The sequence below is a fragment of the Gouania willdenowi genome, chromosome 18 (assembly GCF_900634775.1).
Source record: "Gouania willdenowi chromosome 18, fGouWil2.1, whole genome shotgun sequence".
Classification (NCBI taxonomy): Eukaryota; Metazoa; Chordata; class Actinopteri; order Blenniiformes; family Gobiesocidae; genus Gouania; species Gouania willdenowi.
In genome coordinates, this window is record NC_041061.1 from 15542958 (window position 1) to 15562527 (window position 19570).

Genomic DNA, 19570 nt, shown 5'->3' on the forward strand with positions numbered 1-19570 from the left:
TCAATCATATTCACAACCACAGAACAGAGATTTTAACAACTAAAGGCCACATTTTAAAGGCTTGTTAGAACAAAACTATTGCTGGCACAGTGGGTCTACAAATTAGTTGTAAGTATACTGGTCTGAATTACTAAATTCAAGTACTGTTACTAAAGATAAGAGTCCTGTTCTAAGCCTATTTCAAGTAAAGTAAATGTGCACATGACAAAATACATGAGAACTATTTGGTTCAAGTTCTATTAGCCAATAGTTAATGCTGCTTTCAGTGTTGGGAAAGTTCAATTTCTACATGAACTAGTTCAAAGTTCAGTTCACAAATTTTAAAATGAACTAGTTCAGTCCATAGTTCATAATTACAAATTTTGAACTAAATTCACAGGTCCAAAAATGAACTAGTTCATTGTTCTTTTTTTTAATATGTTGCTGCGAGCTATTACCCTCAGAATACTGGCATTTCCCTATACACACTAGTAGCCAGCTGCAGCTTCCACCCCTACAGTATATTCACATAAACACGAGGAAAAACTTGCTGCTTGAATGATCTTTTTTAATGAGGAGTTATTAAAACAAAAACCATTCTGAATTGCAGTATACTGTTAACAACAAAGTCTTGTATTAACACAAACACAGTCTGAGGTAGGAAACTAAAGATGCCTCAAAGTGCAACATTCAAAACATTTAGACATTATTTATCTTTTCATTAAGTTTTTTTTCAGTTTTTAGTGAATCGATTTTTCCTGACTTGTTTGCCCAAAGAAAAAGAAAAGTTCGAGAACTCGTGTCATAAAAGTGCAATATTCAGCACAAATAAATAAGTAAAAGAGAAAAAAAAAACTTAAAAAGAGTCAGTCAGAGTCTAAGGTCATGGACAGGCTACTACTTTCTGTCCAGTAACTGAATGAAGATCTGTCACTGGTTACAGTGCACATAAATAACTAAAATAATAGTAATATTTGATGGGGAAAAAAGTCCAAAAGTGTGCAGAGCCAAAGGCAGTGTTACTTTTTGTCCAGCCTGAAAACCCCTTATCTGAATGACCCTTCTGTTTCTTGCTTTCCTGTAAAAACAAGATATGATCTGTTATTTTTATGCATCTCACCTCTGCACACCAATATACTGATCTCCATTGGCAATACATTGTACTTCTATAACCCAATAAACAGGTCACAACAATGTTTAATATACAGTACCTTCAAATCTTTTTGTTGGCACTCAGGATCAGCTGCTTCTCAAAGTTGGCATTTCCCAGCCGGTTTCTCCTGGGCCTGAATGAGATGAAACAAGGCATTTTAACATCATGATTATTGTGGCCAAAATAGTAACAGTAATCTGTATTAAAGGAGTTGTGTACTGAGGCAAACACTGAAATAATTTGACCAAATTTTTATTTTGAAAGCCATGATTACTATTAGCTGCATAAGCATTAGAATAATATCACCAAGACAGAACTATGATTGAGGCCGGGTATTTACTGTACTTATTACCAAAACATATTAATTATGGATCATAATCACATTTCATCCCTCCCTGAATATTAGGCCACCGATGCTGAAGAGCCTCTCTACTGGAGCACTTGAGGGCAGTGCAGTGTTGTGTTTCGCTTCGCATTTTGATGACGCATGCGGCGGTGTGACTCTGTGATGGCTGATGTTGCCAGATTGGGTGTTTTCCCCCTACATATTAAGGCTCGTTTACGGTGTGCTTTAGCTGGGTTTTCGCCTGGAAGGCTCTATGGAAATCTGGCACTCTCTTAAACAAATTTAACTGTGAGAATGAGCGCGCTCACAGTAACGTTCATAAGGAGAAATACAGGACGTTCAGTTCACGTTCAAACTGGCTGCTTTAGCATACTACTTTAAGTGCAAAGTTTGTATACATTTATTTTATTTGTCTAATATGACAATGACCTAATACAGAGCCTTTATAAACCGAAACTAAACTTAGTAAAACTAATTGGTAATTGCTGATAAGCTCTCATATTAATTCAGTCATAGTTATTGCCTCTTGAGAAACTGCAGGATGGAGGTGGAATTCAGTTTGGTTTTCATTCTGATGTTTGTAGCCAATGTTGTGGAAATAATGTCCAGAGTAACATTCAGTAGCTCTGTGTCACTAACCTTTGTGCTTTAAGCACAGAGGAGAGTGTTCGATGAAATGGCTCGTTGCCACTTCTCTTGGCGTCCAATGGCGCCCTGTGCTGTGCCCACACATTGATATGGTATGAGTCAGCACTTTAGTCCCAGTGAAGTGGACTTATTTTGCTTGCATCACCAGTAAGATGTTGGCCTCCTACTACAGGACTGTGGGACGAGTGTCAGTTCTGGCTAGTGCTGCTTTTGTCTTTGTGCTTGTGATGATAAAAACGTTGTCTGTCCTTGGCCAGGGATTTCCTGTGTATGTTGTGTTGCACTGACAACAACCGATTATAAATTACCCTGAGTTATAACGTTGACAACGTGTGGGTAAAACCATGCCGAATTGTAGTTTTATTTAATACCGGAATGCTTTACAATTTCACTCAATGCCCTAATTACCTCCGCAAATAAAATAAAGAAATATAGACCTTACGCCATGGAAGTTTACATCATATTTTGCAGGACATCCGGATCAATATACTGATTCTGGATCAGTTTAAAAAAAATCTATATTTTGTTATCTCTCATCATCGGTGAAATTTCAAAAATTCACACCTCGGTTTGTATTACTCACTTATGTCAGTTTGATTCCTCAATTACTCCACCAAGTTTCACCCGGATCCGTAATTATCATACTTTTGGACCTACTGCATAGTTATTAATGGGGATAGAAATGTCTTTGTGTGTGAATGATCATGGTACCATGATCAGGATCATTGTTTCAGCTAACTGCCAATATCTGGCTAAAAGGATACTTGGTGCTTGGCTGAGGTTTTTGCTCTCTGAGTGCTCTTGTTTACCTTCTTACTCTACTTCATAGATATTATCCCCACTTGCACCATTTAGTTACAGCCAACCGATACAGTGCTGTCAGTCCTGGTGATCCTTTTCTAATCAGGCTTGTGGGTGGGGCTTGGAATAGACCCAAAGCCTCTGTAATGAATTGCCCCAGCTCCAGATTCGTGCTGGAGCTCCAAGACCACTGAGCAACGCCGCTATGATTGATGGTCAATCGAGTGGGGACATAAATCCTGACGGGGGAGGCGGCATCAGCAGTTCCCATCAATCGTACATTGGGAGTAGGCAAGATGAACCAATGGGACCTCACCAAGCAAGTGCACCTTCAGTTAGGAAGCATAGAAAATAGTCTAGATAGGACAGTTAGGACAGAACAATCAGATAAACAACTGTAATTTATACTTGTAGCTGAGTCAGAATAGTCAACAATGTGAACGATGACGAGGATGAGAAAAAAAAAAGCTCCATCATCATTGGCCTTAAATCACTCTCCTTTACAAGTATACCATCAAGTTGAACTGATGGTGTCGAGCATTGACGAGCCGTCCATCAGCACTCAGACTCCCGATCCCTTCAGTGTAATAAACAAAAAAGAAATGTGAGCAGCACTTTTGAGCTGGCAGGGATTCTTTCGCACATGAAAACGCAACAGCAGCCATTTAGCAGTTTTTTTCTGTTTGAGCTTTCATGGTTTTATTACTAAAGTGGCTGCAGAGAAGTGGGTGGGATGGAGTAGGATGGAGGTGGTGAAGTAGCTGGAATGAAGCACACTTTGGAGATTGCTTGCGGTTTAGTAACGATGGAATGAATTCTGCTGCATCATTATTGACTGGTCCACAAAAGTTGAAACCTAATGGTGATGCTGCCTGGATGGAATAGATTCTGCCAAGTCTTTTAATGATGAAGTTGATACAAAGCTTAATGGATTGCCCATAAAAAAGTATACATGTCTGTTACAGATGTGAGGCTGATAAACTACAAAGGGATCAGAAAGTTGTTGAGGTTTAACTGTAGGTCAAACAGGACAGGAATCACACTTTTTTACCCATTTCCTTCCTGCAAGGAAGCACGGTGGAAGAGTGTCTCCTGGCCCCACCACTGGTGTAAACAGTAAAGATTAACGCTAGGGCAGCTAGTGACGTGGGTACAGCAGGGGGGATTCTATTTTGCCTTCTTGTCACACATGCCAGTGAGGAACACATCCCTGGCTGCTGATGCCCATCCATTATAACTGGGCCTTCCCTCTGTCCGATGCAACATATTGTTCCACCACTTCCCATCAAAATAGAAAAATGTGCAATGTGATACTAAGCAGACCTTCTTTGTCAAATTTCAGCAGGTTTTTTTTTCTTCCTTATTGCAGTGGTTGCCTGTTTTTTTTATTTAGCAGATGTTTGCTTACTGGGATGTAATTTTATTTCATTAGCGTAAATCAATTTTACAGCAGCCCGAAAATTGTGTTCTATGGATCCCTTAACAGAGCCGTTTCTAGCTTTGTGTAAGCTTTATGCAAGATGCTGGTTGGGGTCCATCAGTTTGTCAAACTGCATAGAGAAACTAAGTGGCTTATTTTATTCTTATATGCTACCCTTATTTTTAAGCATAGGGATGGAGATAGATTAATTTCTCAGATTTGAGGGCCCCCTTGTGGTTCATTGGGTCCTATGCAATCGCATAGTCTGCCTATAGCTAGAAACACCGGAACTACATCAATACACACTGTTTTGTGAAGGATACAGCGCCACCTATTGAGGCGGAGTCAGTCAGTGCTTTTAGATTTTCTCTCCTGGATGTCCACTTATATGAACTACTTGTTAGCGTAGCACGATGGCTGTGTGCATGTAAACTAGGGCTGGGCCATATGTAAAAAAATTAATCTCTCAATATTTTTTCTTAAAATGACGGTATTTGATGTACATCTCAATTATTTTGACTTAATAAAGTCTTACCAGAAAGACAATTCGGGTTACATTTGAGCAAAATGCCACACAGGCCCATTTATTAACAAAAAACCAAATATGTGCCACTTTTTCTCCTATAGGGGACAGCATGTGTGAGTGAGTACTGTAGTGTAGCTTGTTGAGGGGTAAGCCTAGGTTAGGTCGCACTCAGCAGTCCATCTAAATGTGCTTTTTATGCTGTTCTGCGAAGTAGCAAAAGCAGCAACTTCTAAATGAGTATTTTAATTTTAAAAAAAAGCTATAGAATAAAGATATATCGTTATAGTCGATATTGTAATTTTCTAAATCTTGATATACTTGATATATATTGCCCAGGACTAATGTAAACACACTGAGTGAGGGTATGGGTTCTTCCTTAGTGTGTAGGTTATTTTTTTTCCCTGAGGAACTCTGTTTTCTTCCTCGGCCCAAAAAAGAAACGTGTCCAGATTACCTGCAGTGTTATGTGTTGTTTCCTGTGTGTTAGCCCTGAGATACACTGGTGAGCTGTCCAGACTGTTCTCCCTTTCCACACTGATAAAACTGGGATTTGTTTCATCACCTTGCAGCCCTGAACTAGATAATCCAGATGGGTGGAGTGAGCGTTATTTGTTGATGCGTGTTGTTCCACTATAAGTGGTAGACTCCTGGCGTGGTCTCTGTACGTGTCCAGCATTCCCTCTGTGCTTAGAACCAGTGGACGCCTGCATGTAGGGATCCAAAAGTGTCTGCTGAGGAATATTAACCAAGTGGAACTTTATACAGGAGGGTATCAGTGACAGCTTTGCAGTCAGGAGCAAGTGTCTCAAGGAGAGTCTGGGGGAATCTCCCCCTGGTCTCAAGATTTACCAGTCCCTGTTAGAGGCACCCCCATATAAATAATGAATGAGGTGGCGTCGCCTTGCAGTAACCCTGCTCTCACTGCACCAGCAGCAGCAGCAGGTTTGTCCTCTGGTGCTGTGTTTATAGCCATCACCTTAGCAGCAGGGCCCTCTAGTGGCTGTCATGCAGTGTGGGGCTCAGTGAAAGAGTGGCAGCTGGTTGGTGAAGGTGTATGAGAGCTTCTTCACATTAAGTGCGACAGTTAATGAAAATAAAACTAGACATCTATGCGGTCTCACCCCTAACACTTTATTGAACAGTTTGTCTGGCACTGGGAAATGGACCCTGTGTCTCTGTTCCTTTAAAGGAAATTTAGATTTGAGGGAGCAACAGTGGAGAAGCTGACCTTCTCCCCCGCTCTGCCTTTCTCCCTCTGGGCTTTCATGGCTGCATTCAATCAAGTGCCTCTACGATGTTTATGCAGTATCTAATGTTTATGCAACATCTGCCCACGTATTGCTTTCAAACTCGCCAACGCACACGGATATTCACCCACAGCTTTTTGTATGAGTGGAACATGTTGGACTGGCCAGTGGTGCTTTCGCTGATGTCGGTAATGCCACATTAATTATACAAGTATAGGGATTGTCCCTGGAGGGAGCGTCGGTGTTAGTGTTGGAGAATGTAAGCAAAGGGAGACGTCGTGCAGTCAGGGACCAAAAGGGGGACTGCACTGAATGAAATGCTTCTACAGCAATATAAGCACTGCTCTAATTGCACACACTGCATTACTGTGCTCGACTGATCCCTTACCCATGCAAACACGCACGCTGAAATCCCTGGCTGGCAGGATATTCTTTAAACCGATTTGCGGTGCGGGACAGAGACTTTAGCCGCTCGGATGCCAGGTTTGATGACTTGCTATTCCCGAGCCGGAGAGGGATGAGGAGGAAAGTCCCCCCCCCCCCTACGGTGACCTAGCCGCGGTGTCCGCTTTCTTCAGAACTGGGCCACCAGACCAGCAGTGTGTTTTAGAGAAGCCGAGGGCCTCTATATACAGCGCGGATATATTTATATTTGGCAGGTGTCATGTTTTCCTCAAAGCCAGCGCTCACACTGCACCTTATTTATGGCTGAGTTCACTTAGGGCGTACTGTGCTCAAAGTATACAGCCTTCTTTTCTTCTGCTCAGTGAATGTAGTTTACAAATGTTATTCCTAATGCGAGCTGATACTGTAAATACAATTTAATGAGCTCATAACAACTGTTCTCCCCCACTTGCTTCTTCAAACTGCAAAGTTTTTTCTGTTATTAAAGAAAAATGTTTCAATATTGAATTCAGCTTTTTAGCAGCACACCATTCTATAAACAGCAGGTTTTTCCCACCCACTGCAATCTCAACTGTTCCTTGAATAATATGGCTCATTGAATATTTCAAAGCTACTGTGTGTGGGTTTTTATAATGAGATAGTAATCCCAGGGGAATAGTATCAATTCTTATAAACATTCTTGTGTAATTTGTTCAGCTCAGCGTGAGATGCAAAGATGTGAATTATTTATTCTGTGATTCTCAATGTAACTCTTTATGACCCACCTTTGGATGAGAGACAAAAAATCTATATAGTTTTTGTTTCCTTTTTAGCGCTGAAAAAATATCGTGTGAAAAGCAATTTTAGAATCCTCTTGTAAACCTTTTGACATTTTGACATTTCATTAAGTTGTTCCAGATATGTCAAAACCACTGCATGTAACACAATGAAAACACATTCAAAAGAATGCAGATAATGGCAATGTAATAGCCCTCACTTTTAGCAGTGTGATGACCGATCCAAGAACTCAAAGTAAAAGTTTTGGTGTTTTTTGTAATTTATATCAAACTTTATGCGCAAGTTCAATTTCTTTCCTTTTTTTAATGTGTATCTCAGTACAAATGTTTTGGATTTCATTTGTTTATTTATGCAAGGGACTATGCATAATAAAAACAACAAAATGCTAAGAAAGCATGTACTGTGAATATGCAGGATTGTAGCCAAAGCTAATTTCCATCCTCAGTCCCCTGCTGAACCAAAAGTCATAGCAGCATTTACACTTGAACAACAAGTACTCCAGTGATATAATAATTTTTGGTCAACATTAGCCTCAATCTAATTTTGTGCAGCCCCCAAAGTTAATGTACAAAATAACTCAAAAGGACCACAAATTTCAGAAAAATACACAATATAACTCCAACAGCACACAAAATAACTACAGAAACACATAAAATGACATAAAAATACACAAAATAACTAAAAAAGTACACAAAATAACTCCTAAAGCACACAAAACAACAACAAAAAGATACCTAATCGGAGAAAAATATACACATTGACTTCAAAGACACACAAAATGAGAGAAACATACAGAAAATAGCTCCAAAAACAAACAAAATAACAAAAAAAAATGTACTCAGTGAGAGAAAAATGCACAAAATAAAAGAAAAATATACCAAATGACAATAAAAATACATAAAACAATATTATACAACAAGAAAAACACACAAATTGAGAGCAACTCCTGTATTGATGCTCAGATTGGTCATTATTCTGTCATTAATGTTGACAATTTGGCCCTTGGATCAGACAATCACATTTTTGTGATAAAAGTTGCCTATCTCTGCTCTACATCATCTTCAGTGCAGTAATTATGAATATTTCATTTTAATGAATCAATCTATTAATCAAAACCTTATTTTAATGTCACGATTCATACAAACTAGTACTTTTTTACTAAATTCTTAATAGAACCTTAGTTCAGTTATTGTGCTGAAGTTTGTGCAACTAAACTGCAGTAAACTCCTACTGTACATTTGCAAATGCAGTAAAATGCTAACTTTTCACAACACATGGACATGTATACTGTAGAAATACTGCGTGCTCCACATTTGAGGAACTATCCGATTTCTTAAAGAAATTAAAAAATAATAATACTCATGCAACAATTTAATTTTCTCCGCAGTTGAAACACTATTTATTAGGGATGTAACGATTAATCAGCAGTTAAAAATCGATTTTCTGAAAATTGAATTGCAGTACAGCAGTACTTTTTTTTATATATTTATCCTTCTCATCCAAATGCTGAGGCGTCGGGCGGAATCTGCAACTACTTTCTTTCTGACCGACTTATACTCTTAAACATGTTCATAAATGATTCCTTACCCCTTTAGCACCGAAAGAATATCTGCAATATTACGTGGATATCTGTAAAAGTCACATTTTTCTATTAGCTCTGTCTGCTAGCATAGCATCTCTTCTTTACTGCTATAATATCTGCATGCCAACCGACCACTGGGTTACCAGCGCCCTCTGCTGGTCCAAAGAAATATCTGACGTAAATCAGTGCAATGACTGTTTTTTTTTTTGTTTTTTTTTTAAAAAGTCTGTTAAGACACAAAATACATTTTCAGTTGCAGTTTTAAAAAGAAAAATAACTATTATGCAGTTTTGCATTGTTTAATATAGAACCAGAATTTAAATTAATAGGCTTTTTCTTCATTTGGATTATTCCTTTATTAATTTCATTCAAGATTTATTTATAGTTAAATTGCATTGTTTTGAATAGTTTATCAAGGGACTCTTTTGACAATGAAAAATAAAAGGAAAATAGTACAGTATTTTCTAATCATTTCAATCATCATTTGTCTACAGTCCCATTTTGTAAAATGAATCGTGAGAGAATCGTATCGTGAACCCAGTATCGTGAATCGAATCGTATCGGGAATTGAGTGAATCGTTACATCCCTACTATTTATCAATGACATCATCCCGTAAGTATAATATCAGTGAGTCAGTTAGATATGTGAAAGGAAGGCAGTATGCTCATCTCTGTTAAAGAGCGTAGACTGAAGTTTCTGTTCCTGCTCATTTCCCCTTCCATCCTTACCATAAATTACTTCTCTGTTCGTTAATGAAAAGTGCTCGGTCTTGGACAGCCCCAAAATGCTGAGCCATGTGTTTCTGTAAAGTTAATCGCGTATCCAATCCTGTAAATGACAAACGGGTTTCACTGACCGGTGGCTACAATCGATACGCAAAGGAAATGTTCCAGCAGAGAGAAAAAGAGTGGATCAATTACACGGTTTTTTTTTCCTCCTCTCATGCACTGATTCATTCTGTTTTCTGCATGGTTTATGAAGCCTAGTTTATACAACTTAATTTGTAGTTTTGCATTTAAATGAAAGTTTGCTCCAAAGCAGGAGAATGACGGATGATCACTGGGTTGAAATGGATTTGCTGTCATTGGGTTTCATCCAGCATTTCTTTTTCATTTGTGTGGGTAAGGTCTTTGTTATATCATTTATTTATTTATCTGAATAATATCCACTGTTATCCAAGAAGTTTATTATTATTGGAGCCCTAGTATATACAGTAGTCATCTTAAAAATGTAAATCCTTGTTTTAATCAGAAATAAAATGGGTGGGGAAAATGGCCAGAAACTGTGAAAATGGTGGTGAAATTGGGATTTTAAAAACCACAGAAATGGGTTAAAAGTTGCAAATTAGAGCGGGAAAGCAGAAAAGGTGGTATAAAGGGGTTTAAAGTATCAATATTGGAACAATTAGTAGGAAAACTTTGTTTAAAGTAACTGGCATGACACATCTTGAATGTGGTTAAATAAACATGAAATATGGTGAAAAGAGGTTGAAAAGTGACAATAAAGGGTCAACATATGCTACATTATGTGGTAAAAGTGGTGGATAGGGTTTATAAGTGCCAAAAATGTCATGAAGTGGAAAAAATGTGCAGAAAAGGCATTGAAATTTGATGGAGAAGCGGTAGAAATGAGAGTAATGTAGAAAAATTGCATTAAAAGGAGCAAACATATGGCAAAAAAGTGATGAAAATAGGTTAAAATATGGCAAGTTTGGTGTAGTTGCAGAAAATGGGTAAAAATAAGCAAAATCAAGCTCAAATTGCTCAGAAATATCCTTAGTTGTTTCATCCTGCATCCTGCAACCCCCTCCTAGTGTCTTGTGACCCTAAAGGTTGAGAACCCCTGGTCTACCACACCATTGATCATGACTATACTGTTTTGTTACATTACAGTTAAAGTTAGTATTGTTTCTTTATTTGATAAAACAATGCTAAACTGTGAATATGCTTCTATATTTCTATGTTCATATCACATTTTTATGACCTCTCTTCTGGTTTTCCCTGTACTTTGATAGGACTGGCTGTTGTGGCTTTGCATTTCTAAGTGGTGGTTGGAAACAGGAAGGAAACTGGTAATAGCAGAGTAGAGCTGAGGCTTTCACTGTGAAATAGAAACATAAATCCTGAACATATGTAAGCGCATATTGGGGTGAATCAGCATTTTATTTCCAAACATCCACATGTATTTTAATGTAATATTTAATCATCTTTCAAAACCTACAATGTTGGCTTTTGGTTTTTCTTCATCTTGTGATTTTTGCTGCAATGGAAAGCTGCAGTAAACGCTGACGTATGCTTGTAGTTTTTAAAGTCTGCGTCCTGGAAAAGAGAGCCAACTGTGACATTTGAATAAATTTCACATTTACGTCTGGGTGAACTGTTTCCTCTCCTTCCACAGCGGCAGTGCTGAAGTACGAGAACAACGTGATGAACATCCGACAGTTCAACTGCTCACCTCACCCTTACTGGCTGCCCAACTTCATGGACGTTTTCACCTGGTCGCTGCCGTTTGTTGGCGAGAAGGGTGAGAGCGTGCACGCTCACGCACACGCGGCTATATGGAAAGGGAGAACATTGCATACTAGCCATCAAACGTTTCCCCCTTCATTATGTGGAAATGAACGTTCATTTTCCTGAGTCAGAGCTAGGAATGGCCAGGTCATGGGAAATAAAGCTCTTAGTGCCACATAATGACTTTGTAGTTTATAAATGGAGGCACTTAAAGTAAATGTTAAGAGTCCTTTCAAAACTTGAAAAGGTTAAATGTGGTAGAGATGCAGAAGAAGAAGAAAAAAGTGATAAATATCGTTGTTGCACTAATACGCAGGTGTGGTGTCCTCATGTCGACCTCGAGTCAACACGAGGACACCACTATTTAAAAAAGCAGTCAGAGACTTGGCTTTGTAGAGCCTGAGAAAAGCAATAAGCTGAAGTTTATATTGAATTCTACACAGAGCCAGCAGTCACATGCCTGCGTTTTGTCTCTGTCAGCAGATGAGCTGCAGCCTTTTAAGGCCGCTGCTGCATTAAGAGACACTATTTGTCAAGTCCTTGAAACCAGCATCTAGAAATTGTAGTTTTTTGTGTGTCGCAGACGGAGGCATCAAAGATAGCACTGGGTGTTTCTTAGGGTGAGGCATCTGTGTCAATTAATCATACATAGCTATGGCTGACGCACTCACTCCAGGAAGGAAGGTCTATTTAGGCCCTGACCTTCCTGCACACGGGCATTCCTGGCAGTGCTAGCAGGTCACTAATGCTCACATTGCCACATATCAACTTCATATCAACTGCAATTACTGGTTTTATTCGGTAAAAGTATTTGAATATCTGCTGCTCTGATCTTTCAGTGACTGAGATGCTGGTGAACGTTTTGAGCATCTGTTCCAATGATGAGCTGACGACTGAAGAGGAACTAGACGGTGAGCTCCTGCTGCATTTTGCATTGAAACCACTAGAGGGAGACCTCCTTTGCTAAATGGATCACCATGCAATTCATTCACAAGCAAACATGCACCCAGAGGAAAAAGAGCCAGTGACTCATTGATTAGATTTACAGTTTCAAAGGGTGACACTGTGAATCAGAAGATGCATAGTATACCAAAGGTTAGAAAAATGGCTGAAACTAACCTGTATAACAGTCAGAGCTCCACCCAAGCCTTCAAAGAGTGACATCACACTCTCATCCTTCTTTACCTTTATGTGCGTTACTTCACTTGCATACTTTATAAGTGTTAACATTTCTGCAACCCCTCAAATGAACACATATCAAGTTTTGTTAAAGCTGCAGTTTGTAGAATCGTGAGGCGCACCACGTTCCCCCCTCCCCTCCTGAACTAATTTCACCGGTCTTCTTGGGAACGCTTGCATGCACGTGCACACTGTGGAACGTTTTGCAACTGTTTTCTCCATAGAGATTACTAATAAATTTAGGGACTTTATTTTGTATTATTGGACAGTTTTCTGATGTTTTAGAGACATGAAAGCACATATCACTCGCTGCTGTGAGGATTTCCACTTGATCCGTTACTGCTCCGTAACTGCGCCGAAACAGCAACGCAGCTGAGGTTTCCATTCAAGTCAATGTGTCAGTTTCCACTGAATCTGCACCATCACAGCGCCGTAACTGCTGCAACATGCTGCTGCCCTCTGCTGCAAATATGCAGCACTTCTATTTTTGCTGGATGCCCGAGCTGTGCTGCACAAGTTAACAAAAATAAGCCAGTACAGGACAGGAAGTAGTGCATCGACAGAATAAAATATCCAAATTATTTACAAAATAAAATACTCAGAGAAAAACATCAACCTTCCGGGACCTCCAGCGGGCCCATTTCGGACTTTATCCCAAAACCAAGCACATATTCGGACTCAGGAGAATAAAACCTGTCCGATGATACCCGAAAATTGTGGATCTTGGTTCTAGCAGGCGCAATTGGGATTCTACACAAAAACCAAGCACATATACGGACTCATTGTTGGCCCGATCCGAGCACTTTTAAAATTGTATTTCACATATAGATATGGTTTAATCACATATATGTATTGCACGATTACACCTGAATTAGCGGGATCTCCCCAGTCCTTGCTGCAACAGATACGAAGCAAAACCGGAGGCAGTGGACAGCAAATGACGCTGCAGTTACAGCGCAGTCATGGATCCAGTTGAAATCCAGGGTAAGAGGCTCAAGCCACAGCTGTTCCTCTCACACAAGCAGCCATGCTGCAGTGATCCCGGCTTACCAATGCAGACATATTCCACACTGCAAATGAATTGCACATTTTATTCTGTTGCTTCTCCACCTCTGTCTTTCTTTTCCCTCCTACTTTGCTCTGCCAAAATTCATGTTAGAGACTTCAGCTGGAATGCAATGCCATGGGACTGTCCCTATTCTCATATCGTGAATGCTTAAAACAGCTCATATATTGCCCTGCTGTTAGAAAGATCTCTGATTGGCTGTATTTTTAAAGCACATTTACAGAGCCAGGAGAAAGAGCAGATATTCACTGTCCACTCAGAACACTTTGGATTACAATATGCTCAAAATTGATTATGGATTTTTGACCAAATAACACCAAAAAAATTACCACCTGCAGCTTTAAGGAGGATGAACATTTTCTGGTCCACTCTTAGTCCGTGAAGATTATGGTTTTATTTTATTTCAGTCTAAGAATCAAAACAATCCACTAATACATCCAGTCCACAGATTCAACAATCTCACAAATATAATACATCTTTAATTCATCAAATAATTATTCCTGTGGTCGGGCTAAAAAGGGTTGACTGAAGCTTAATGCTAAATGCCGACCCTTTGTAAATGATCTTACAGCACATCAGCTAATCAAACATAGCATTTATAACAATACAGACTAAAATAATGATAAACTAAATATTAGTTTTTATGCACAACCTTAAATGAGTTTGTTATATTTATTAAGTAGTATTTATGAGGTTTTTTTAAAGTATGAGAGAGGTACATAATATTAACTAATCTGTGCAGCTGTTCCAGAGATCTACCGTTTTGACAAACTGGATCTCATCATGTTCGTTCTGTAATAGAATAACTTTAATGTACTTTTTTCAGTGTATGCAAAAGTAAACTTTGTTTAAAATAGGAAACATTTCCTACTTCAATTTATTTAGACATTTACTGTAGCTTTATGGAATATTCTAAAGGTTTAGCTCATTGTTTAACGATAAAAGAGTTTAGTTTAGTTTTTTTAAATCTAAATTTATTCTCTATTTCCCGTTATTTAACTCTTCATTTTTTCTGTTCAGCTGTTCAATATTCACACACTCTGATTCACTTTGTTTTCCATCTCATAGATGTCACATTAGGATTCCTCTTTAATCTCACTCATCTTTTTTCTGTGCCACTTTTATTTCTCTTAACCTTTTGGTTGCTCTGATCTTTTTTGTGTGTGCTATTGTTTCACAGTTGCCATTGTATTGATATTTCCAACATTTGCACATATTTTTATCTCCCTTGTCCTCCCCCCTCTCTCTTTCTCTCTCTGTTGGTTTATTTCATCTAACATTTCTTCTCTCTATGTTTTCCAGAGTTTTGTGCTCAATGCATCACATTTCTATTTTTTTCTTATTAATTCTTTATGTCTTTTATTTTGCCGTGTGCCTCCTTCAGCTTCACCACCTCTTTCATTCTGCAGCCATCCACTGATCTCTCTATCCTTTCTTTTGTCTTCTCTTCTTGGGGGTGTTTCATGAGAAGGACAGCTAATATATCCCAAAAAAGGTACAAACACTAGCCGTACTGGTATGTACAGTGATTAAATCTCCTCTCAATGCTGCTTGCTCGCTGCGTGGCAGAAATCTATAGAACTAACGGCAATGTTTGAAGCATCTTCTAACTCCTGTTCTAACCCAATAGTCTATGCAGTGAATATTGGTTTATTCTTCTTTAGTCAGATGTTAAACATTCTGGGTCATTTTCAGGATTAATATCCCAAAATGGAAGTTTGATTTATTTTACATGAGCGTGAGTTGAGGAGCTTAAAGAGGTGATTTCTTTCTTCCCCTTGATTCTCATGACACATCCACTTCATTTCCATCCTTCATTCTGCCAAATAGTCTCAATATAACCAAGCTATTACTTCCAGGCCTGGAAAACTCTCGTCTTCTGTCTTCAAAATCAAAACGCAGGCGAAAAGCAGTCGTGATGAGTCATCGACCATGCCGAAAGTTTGCGTTTTTGACACAATGTAAGAACTGTAAGAGAGGCAGGTAGCATGACTGCACTGAATGCTGAGCTTCACTCAGATGATGTGACGTGTAAATGAATTCAAACTGGTTTGTGTTTGGCAAACTTCAGCTTTTTTTTTTTTTTTTTACAGAGATGACTTTACCTGCCGCATCAACCTAATAGGCCACAAACAGACACAATCCAAATGCCCTTAGACAAATAGAAGACATGCACACAGTTGTGATGTTGTAGTTTAAAGTGAAGCACAGTTTTCATGACATTCCTGGCTTCTGACTTCTGCAGGTGCCACGGCTTCAGCTCGCAAGGAGGTCATCCGCAATAAGATAAGAGCAATTGGGAAAATGGCTCGGGTATTCTCTGTGCTCAGGTATGAAAACAGGAAACACTCATTTATCTTCCAAATAACTGCTCTCAAACTTCTATAATACAGAAACTGTTTTAGTAAGCCAAACATCTGTGCAGCTGTGAGAACAATTGCTGATTAAGGAGTTGTTTAAAACATTGGTTATAAAAAATGTTTCTTCTCCAGAAGGATTGGGAAATCAGGAGACAATTTATATTGCGTGAGCATATTGTGTTTTCAAATTTGAGGATTTCTTTAGCCCAATGCCCATGTAACTTTTGTATCTCACTAGTATGTGCAAAATTGTGGCTTAGTAGTCTGAGAAATCTACTCGTTTAAAAACTTGACATAGATCTTTTGTACAAAGCCAATTATCCAATTTTGATGGAGAACTTAATTTCGGGCAAATCGGAAATAAAGTTCAAATGTCAAGATTAAAGTTGAAATTTCGAGAATAAAGTTTAAATCTAATGTCAAGACTGAAGTCGAACTTTTGAAGTAAAACTCAAAATACAATATTGTGATAAAAGTCAAAGGGTTGCTAATGAAGTCAAATCTACCAAAGCTGACAACGACCACTTCACCATATACGACAACAAACAGCAGATCATGGCCGTCTACAAAATGTTGTGTATCGATGAATGCGTTAAACTATTCTTCAAAGTTGAATTTAATAACAAAGAGATTCTTTCTCCATTAGCTCATAAACATGGCGTTGTAATCTCTTTAAGGACTTTTAAGAGAGATTGCCAAAAACAGAATCTGTTCAGAGGAAAAACCAGTCACATTTGGAAGAGGAGCTGTACGGAAACAGATGAGGGCCAGTTTTGATAGAGACTGCTGTCATATGGTGAATTGGCGCTAATCGGCTTCCGTAGATTTTATTTTATTTGCAAACCTTTGACTATTATTATGATACATTATTGTATTTTCAGTTTCATCTCGACATTTCGACCTTAATCTTGATGTGCCCAAAATTATTTCCTCCATCAAAATTGGCCATAATCCTCTTCCATATTTTTGGTCATTATCAGCCTCCCTGTTTTTATCTATTGCTAATGACGCAATCTGCACCCACCTCCATGTTATGAAGCTGATGGACATGAAACTGTCGCTATTGCAGAGAGGAGAGTGAGAGCGTGCTGACACTGAAGGGACTGACCCCGACCGGCATGCTGCCCAGTGGAGTGCTGTCTGGTGGGAAGGAGAAGCTGCAGAATGGTAAGACCGTCACAAAGACCCTCATCTGGGAGCCCCGGGAGGGAGCTGCACTCCCATTGGCCTTACACAGCACAAGCTGGAACAAAGTGTTATGTCAGAGTTCGGAAAGACTTCTTAGCTTCTCCTTTATTGATGCCACTGGAATTTTATGTTAACACTTTTGAATGTTTCTCTTAGTATGTTTGTGTTTTCCTTTTCTTAAATCCCAGCATTCACTGTGATGGTAAATGATGATAAAACATTATGATAGAGTATTGTATCCTCCCACACAATGTCCAACACATTTTACAGGTTTTCTTTGTCCTCTGTTCAAATATCTGTAGTTATTGCCCTTTCGTCCCATCTCTGTTTTTCTGCATCTCACTGGTTTTTTATCTCAAATATTACCTCTTATCTTTTTCTTTCTCCCTTCTCCCTTCTCCCTAGAAACTGCAGGTATAGTCGGTTATGCAAGTATTCTGTTGTGATAGATTGTTTCCTTCATTTTCTCTGTGAGACACATTTAGAGCTCAGTTTCCCCCCCTCTCATGGTAGATTCCAAACAGAGTGAGTCTGACAAGTTCCTACAGCAGAGAAGTGAATGGATTCACTTCAAAGTGTCCACCTTCATCTACCAGATGTGGAGCTGTGGGTGTGAATCCCTGCAGCTTTATGTCAGGATCAGAGCAGATGAATTGGAATAGACATAAAGAGCTCATGATTGAAGGGGGGCAGCTGCTGTTGGGCTTGTCATTCACAAAGTGAAGCAGAAATCCAGACCACTTCCCTCTCCTCTCACAGGTTCTCCAACCTCAGCAGCTTTTTGACATCAACACATAGTAAAATAGAAATAGAACTAATCACAATACTTGTTAGCTTTGTTTACATTGATGAGCCCCACCCACCAAGTTGGAGAATGGTAAAGCCAAAATTACCTTTTGTTTTTTAATTTCTGGTTTAAATTACTTGTTTAATTTTTAAAGTAAGCTTAAATTTTTATTTTTATTTATATTTGTTTATGGTTTTTTTCAGCTTTGTTTATTTGTTTGAGCATTGGCCTCGTTCAGGTCTCTTTCAGGCTTGTTTTAGGTGTTTTAGTGTTGCTTTAATTCATACAGGTGAATTATATTAGTTATCATACATTAATTTCAGTGTCACACAAACCTATAAAAGGCTGTTTTTCATTAGGACTTTGGTGCACAGGTGTTTCTTTAGGGGCCTGTACTATGAAGCTGGCTAAGTATATCTGGGATATCTCTCCATTAGCGGGCGTCTCCTAACCAAACATTCCATGTCAGAAAGACCCTGTACTACAAAGCGGGATATAGACACGTTCACTAAAGATGTGCGCGCTCCTGTGACAGGGGTGGTTATTGCAGCGTCAGATCAATCGCAAATACGGAGGAATTGTAGGGCAACTTACGTCACAATTGAGTAATAATTCTGTAAAAAGGAGACTTAGAATCCATAATTCAGACCAAAAACAACACTGTTGCTGCAGAATAAAGCAGGAAGAAAAGAATGCAGGCAGGAAGCTGCTGACACTATTGCATATGTATGAATGAATGAATTAAAGAATGAATGATTTAATCCGTGCGCGCATCCGACACAGGCTTCATCAGCTGACTGTAGATCAGTCCATCAGATGTAAATCTATACTTTTCCTACAGGATGTCATCAGTAAATGAAAGGATTGCATTTATCCATTAATATTATTTCTTTCCTAAACACAGCTGTCAAATCTGCACCAACCAGGATCTGCTAACAATGTGCTGGTCATTTTCCAAGAGGTCTGATTGGTCAGGAGGCAGGACTTTCATACTCTCTCAAATCTCATTCAGAACAAAACCTGCTCCCGACCAGGTTAGGAGTGCAGCTTAAGTTACCACGGTGATTTAGCCCGGTAAGAAGTTAGCCAGCGTCGTAGTATAGGACACTGATTATATCCCGGAAGTTAACACGAGAAGAGGAAATCCAGCTTCTTAGTACAGGCCCTAGAAGTGAAGAAGAGTAGTGTTTCATAAAAACACACAATAAAACACACAAGTGTTCAAACACACTAAAGAGAACCCCTGGTGAAGGTAGAGCGATGCTCGGAGATTGCTGTCACAACATCAGTAGAATCACATTCTCCCCTCATTTAGTCTGACACCAGTGTGCTTCTACTGTAATGTTGACTCCATCAGCCATGAAGCATCACGTCATTGTCCCTCTTTTATGATTTTTGTAAAGGTATTAGTCTTTTTTGGTTTTATTTATGTTCTTTGCCGTCACCACCATCCCAGTCTCTTTGTAAAGCTGTGTTGTAGTTGTGTTGTGTAAGTTCTTATCTTAAGGGTGATGTAAGTCGATGGTAAGTGGCTGAAACACCAAAGGTTTTCTCACACACCTTCAGTAGTTTCTTTACTACTCTCCTCTACACGA

At 39.0% G+C, this 19570-nt stretch overlaps 1 protein-coding gene across 6 annotated transcripts in view; it reads left to right on the forward strand.

Annotated features, from left to right (window-relative positions):
• The window catches only part of LOC114480086 (serine/threonine-protein phosphatase 2B catalytic subunit alpha isoform), a 100599-nt gene that overhangs the window by 72703 nt on the left and 8326 nt on the right, over positions 1-19570 (forward strand). For 2 of the 6 annotated variants that reach the window (XM_028473901.1, XM_028473904.1), the window contains exons 9-13: positions 11283-11408; positions 12235-12306; positions 15112-15135; positions 15886-15970; positions 17070-17167. In XM_028473901.1, the coding sequence (XP_028329702.1) occupies positions 11283-11408; positions 12235-12306; positions 15112-15135; positions 15886-15970; positions 17070-17167 (405 nt within the window). Of the gene's footprint in view, positions 1-11282; positions 11409-12234; positions 12307-15111; positions 15136-15885; positions 15971-17069; positions 17168-17593; positions 17603-19570 lie in introns of all 6 variants that reach the window. The other 4 variants (XM_028473903.1, XM_028473905.1, XM_028473900.1 and 1 more) reach the window with 3 other exon arrangements.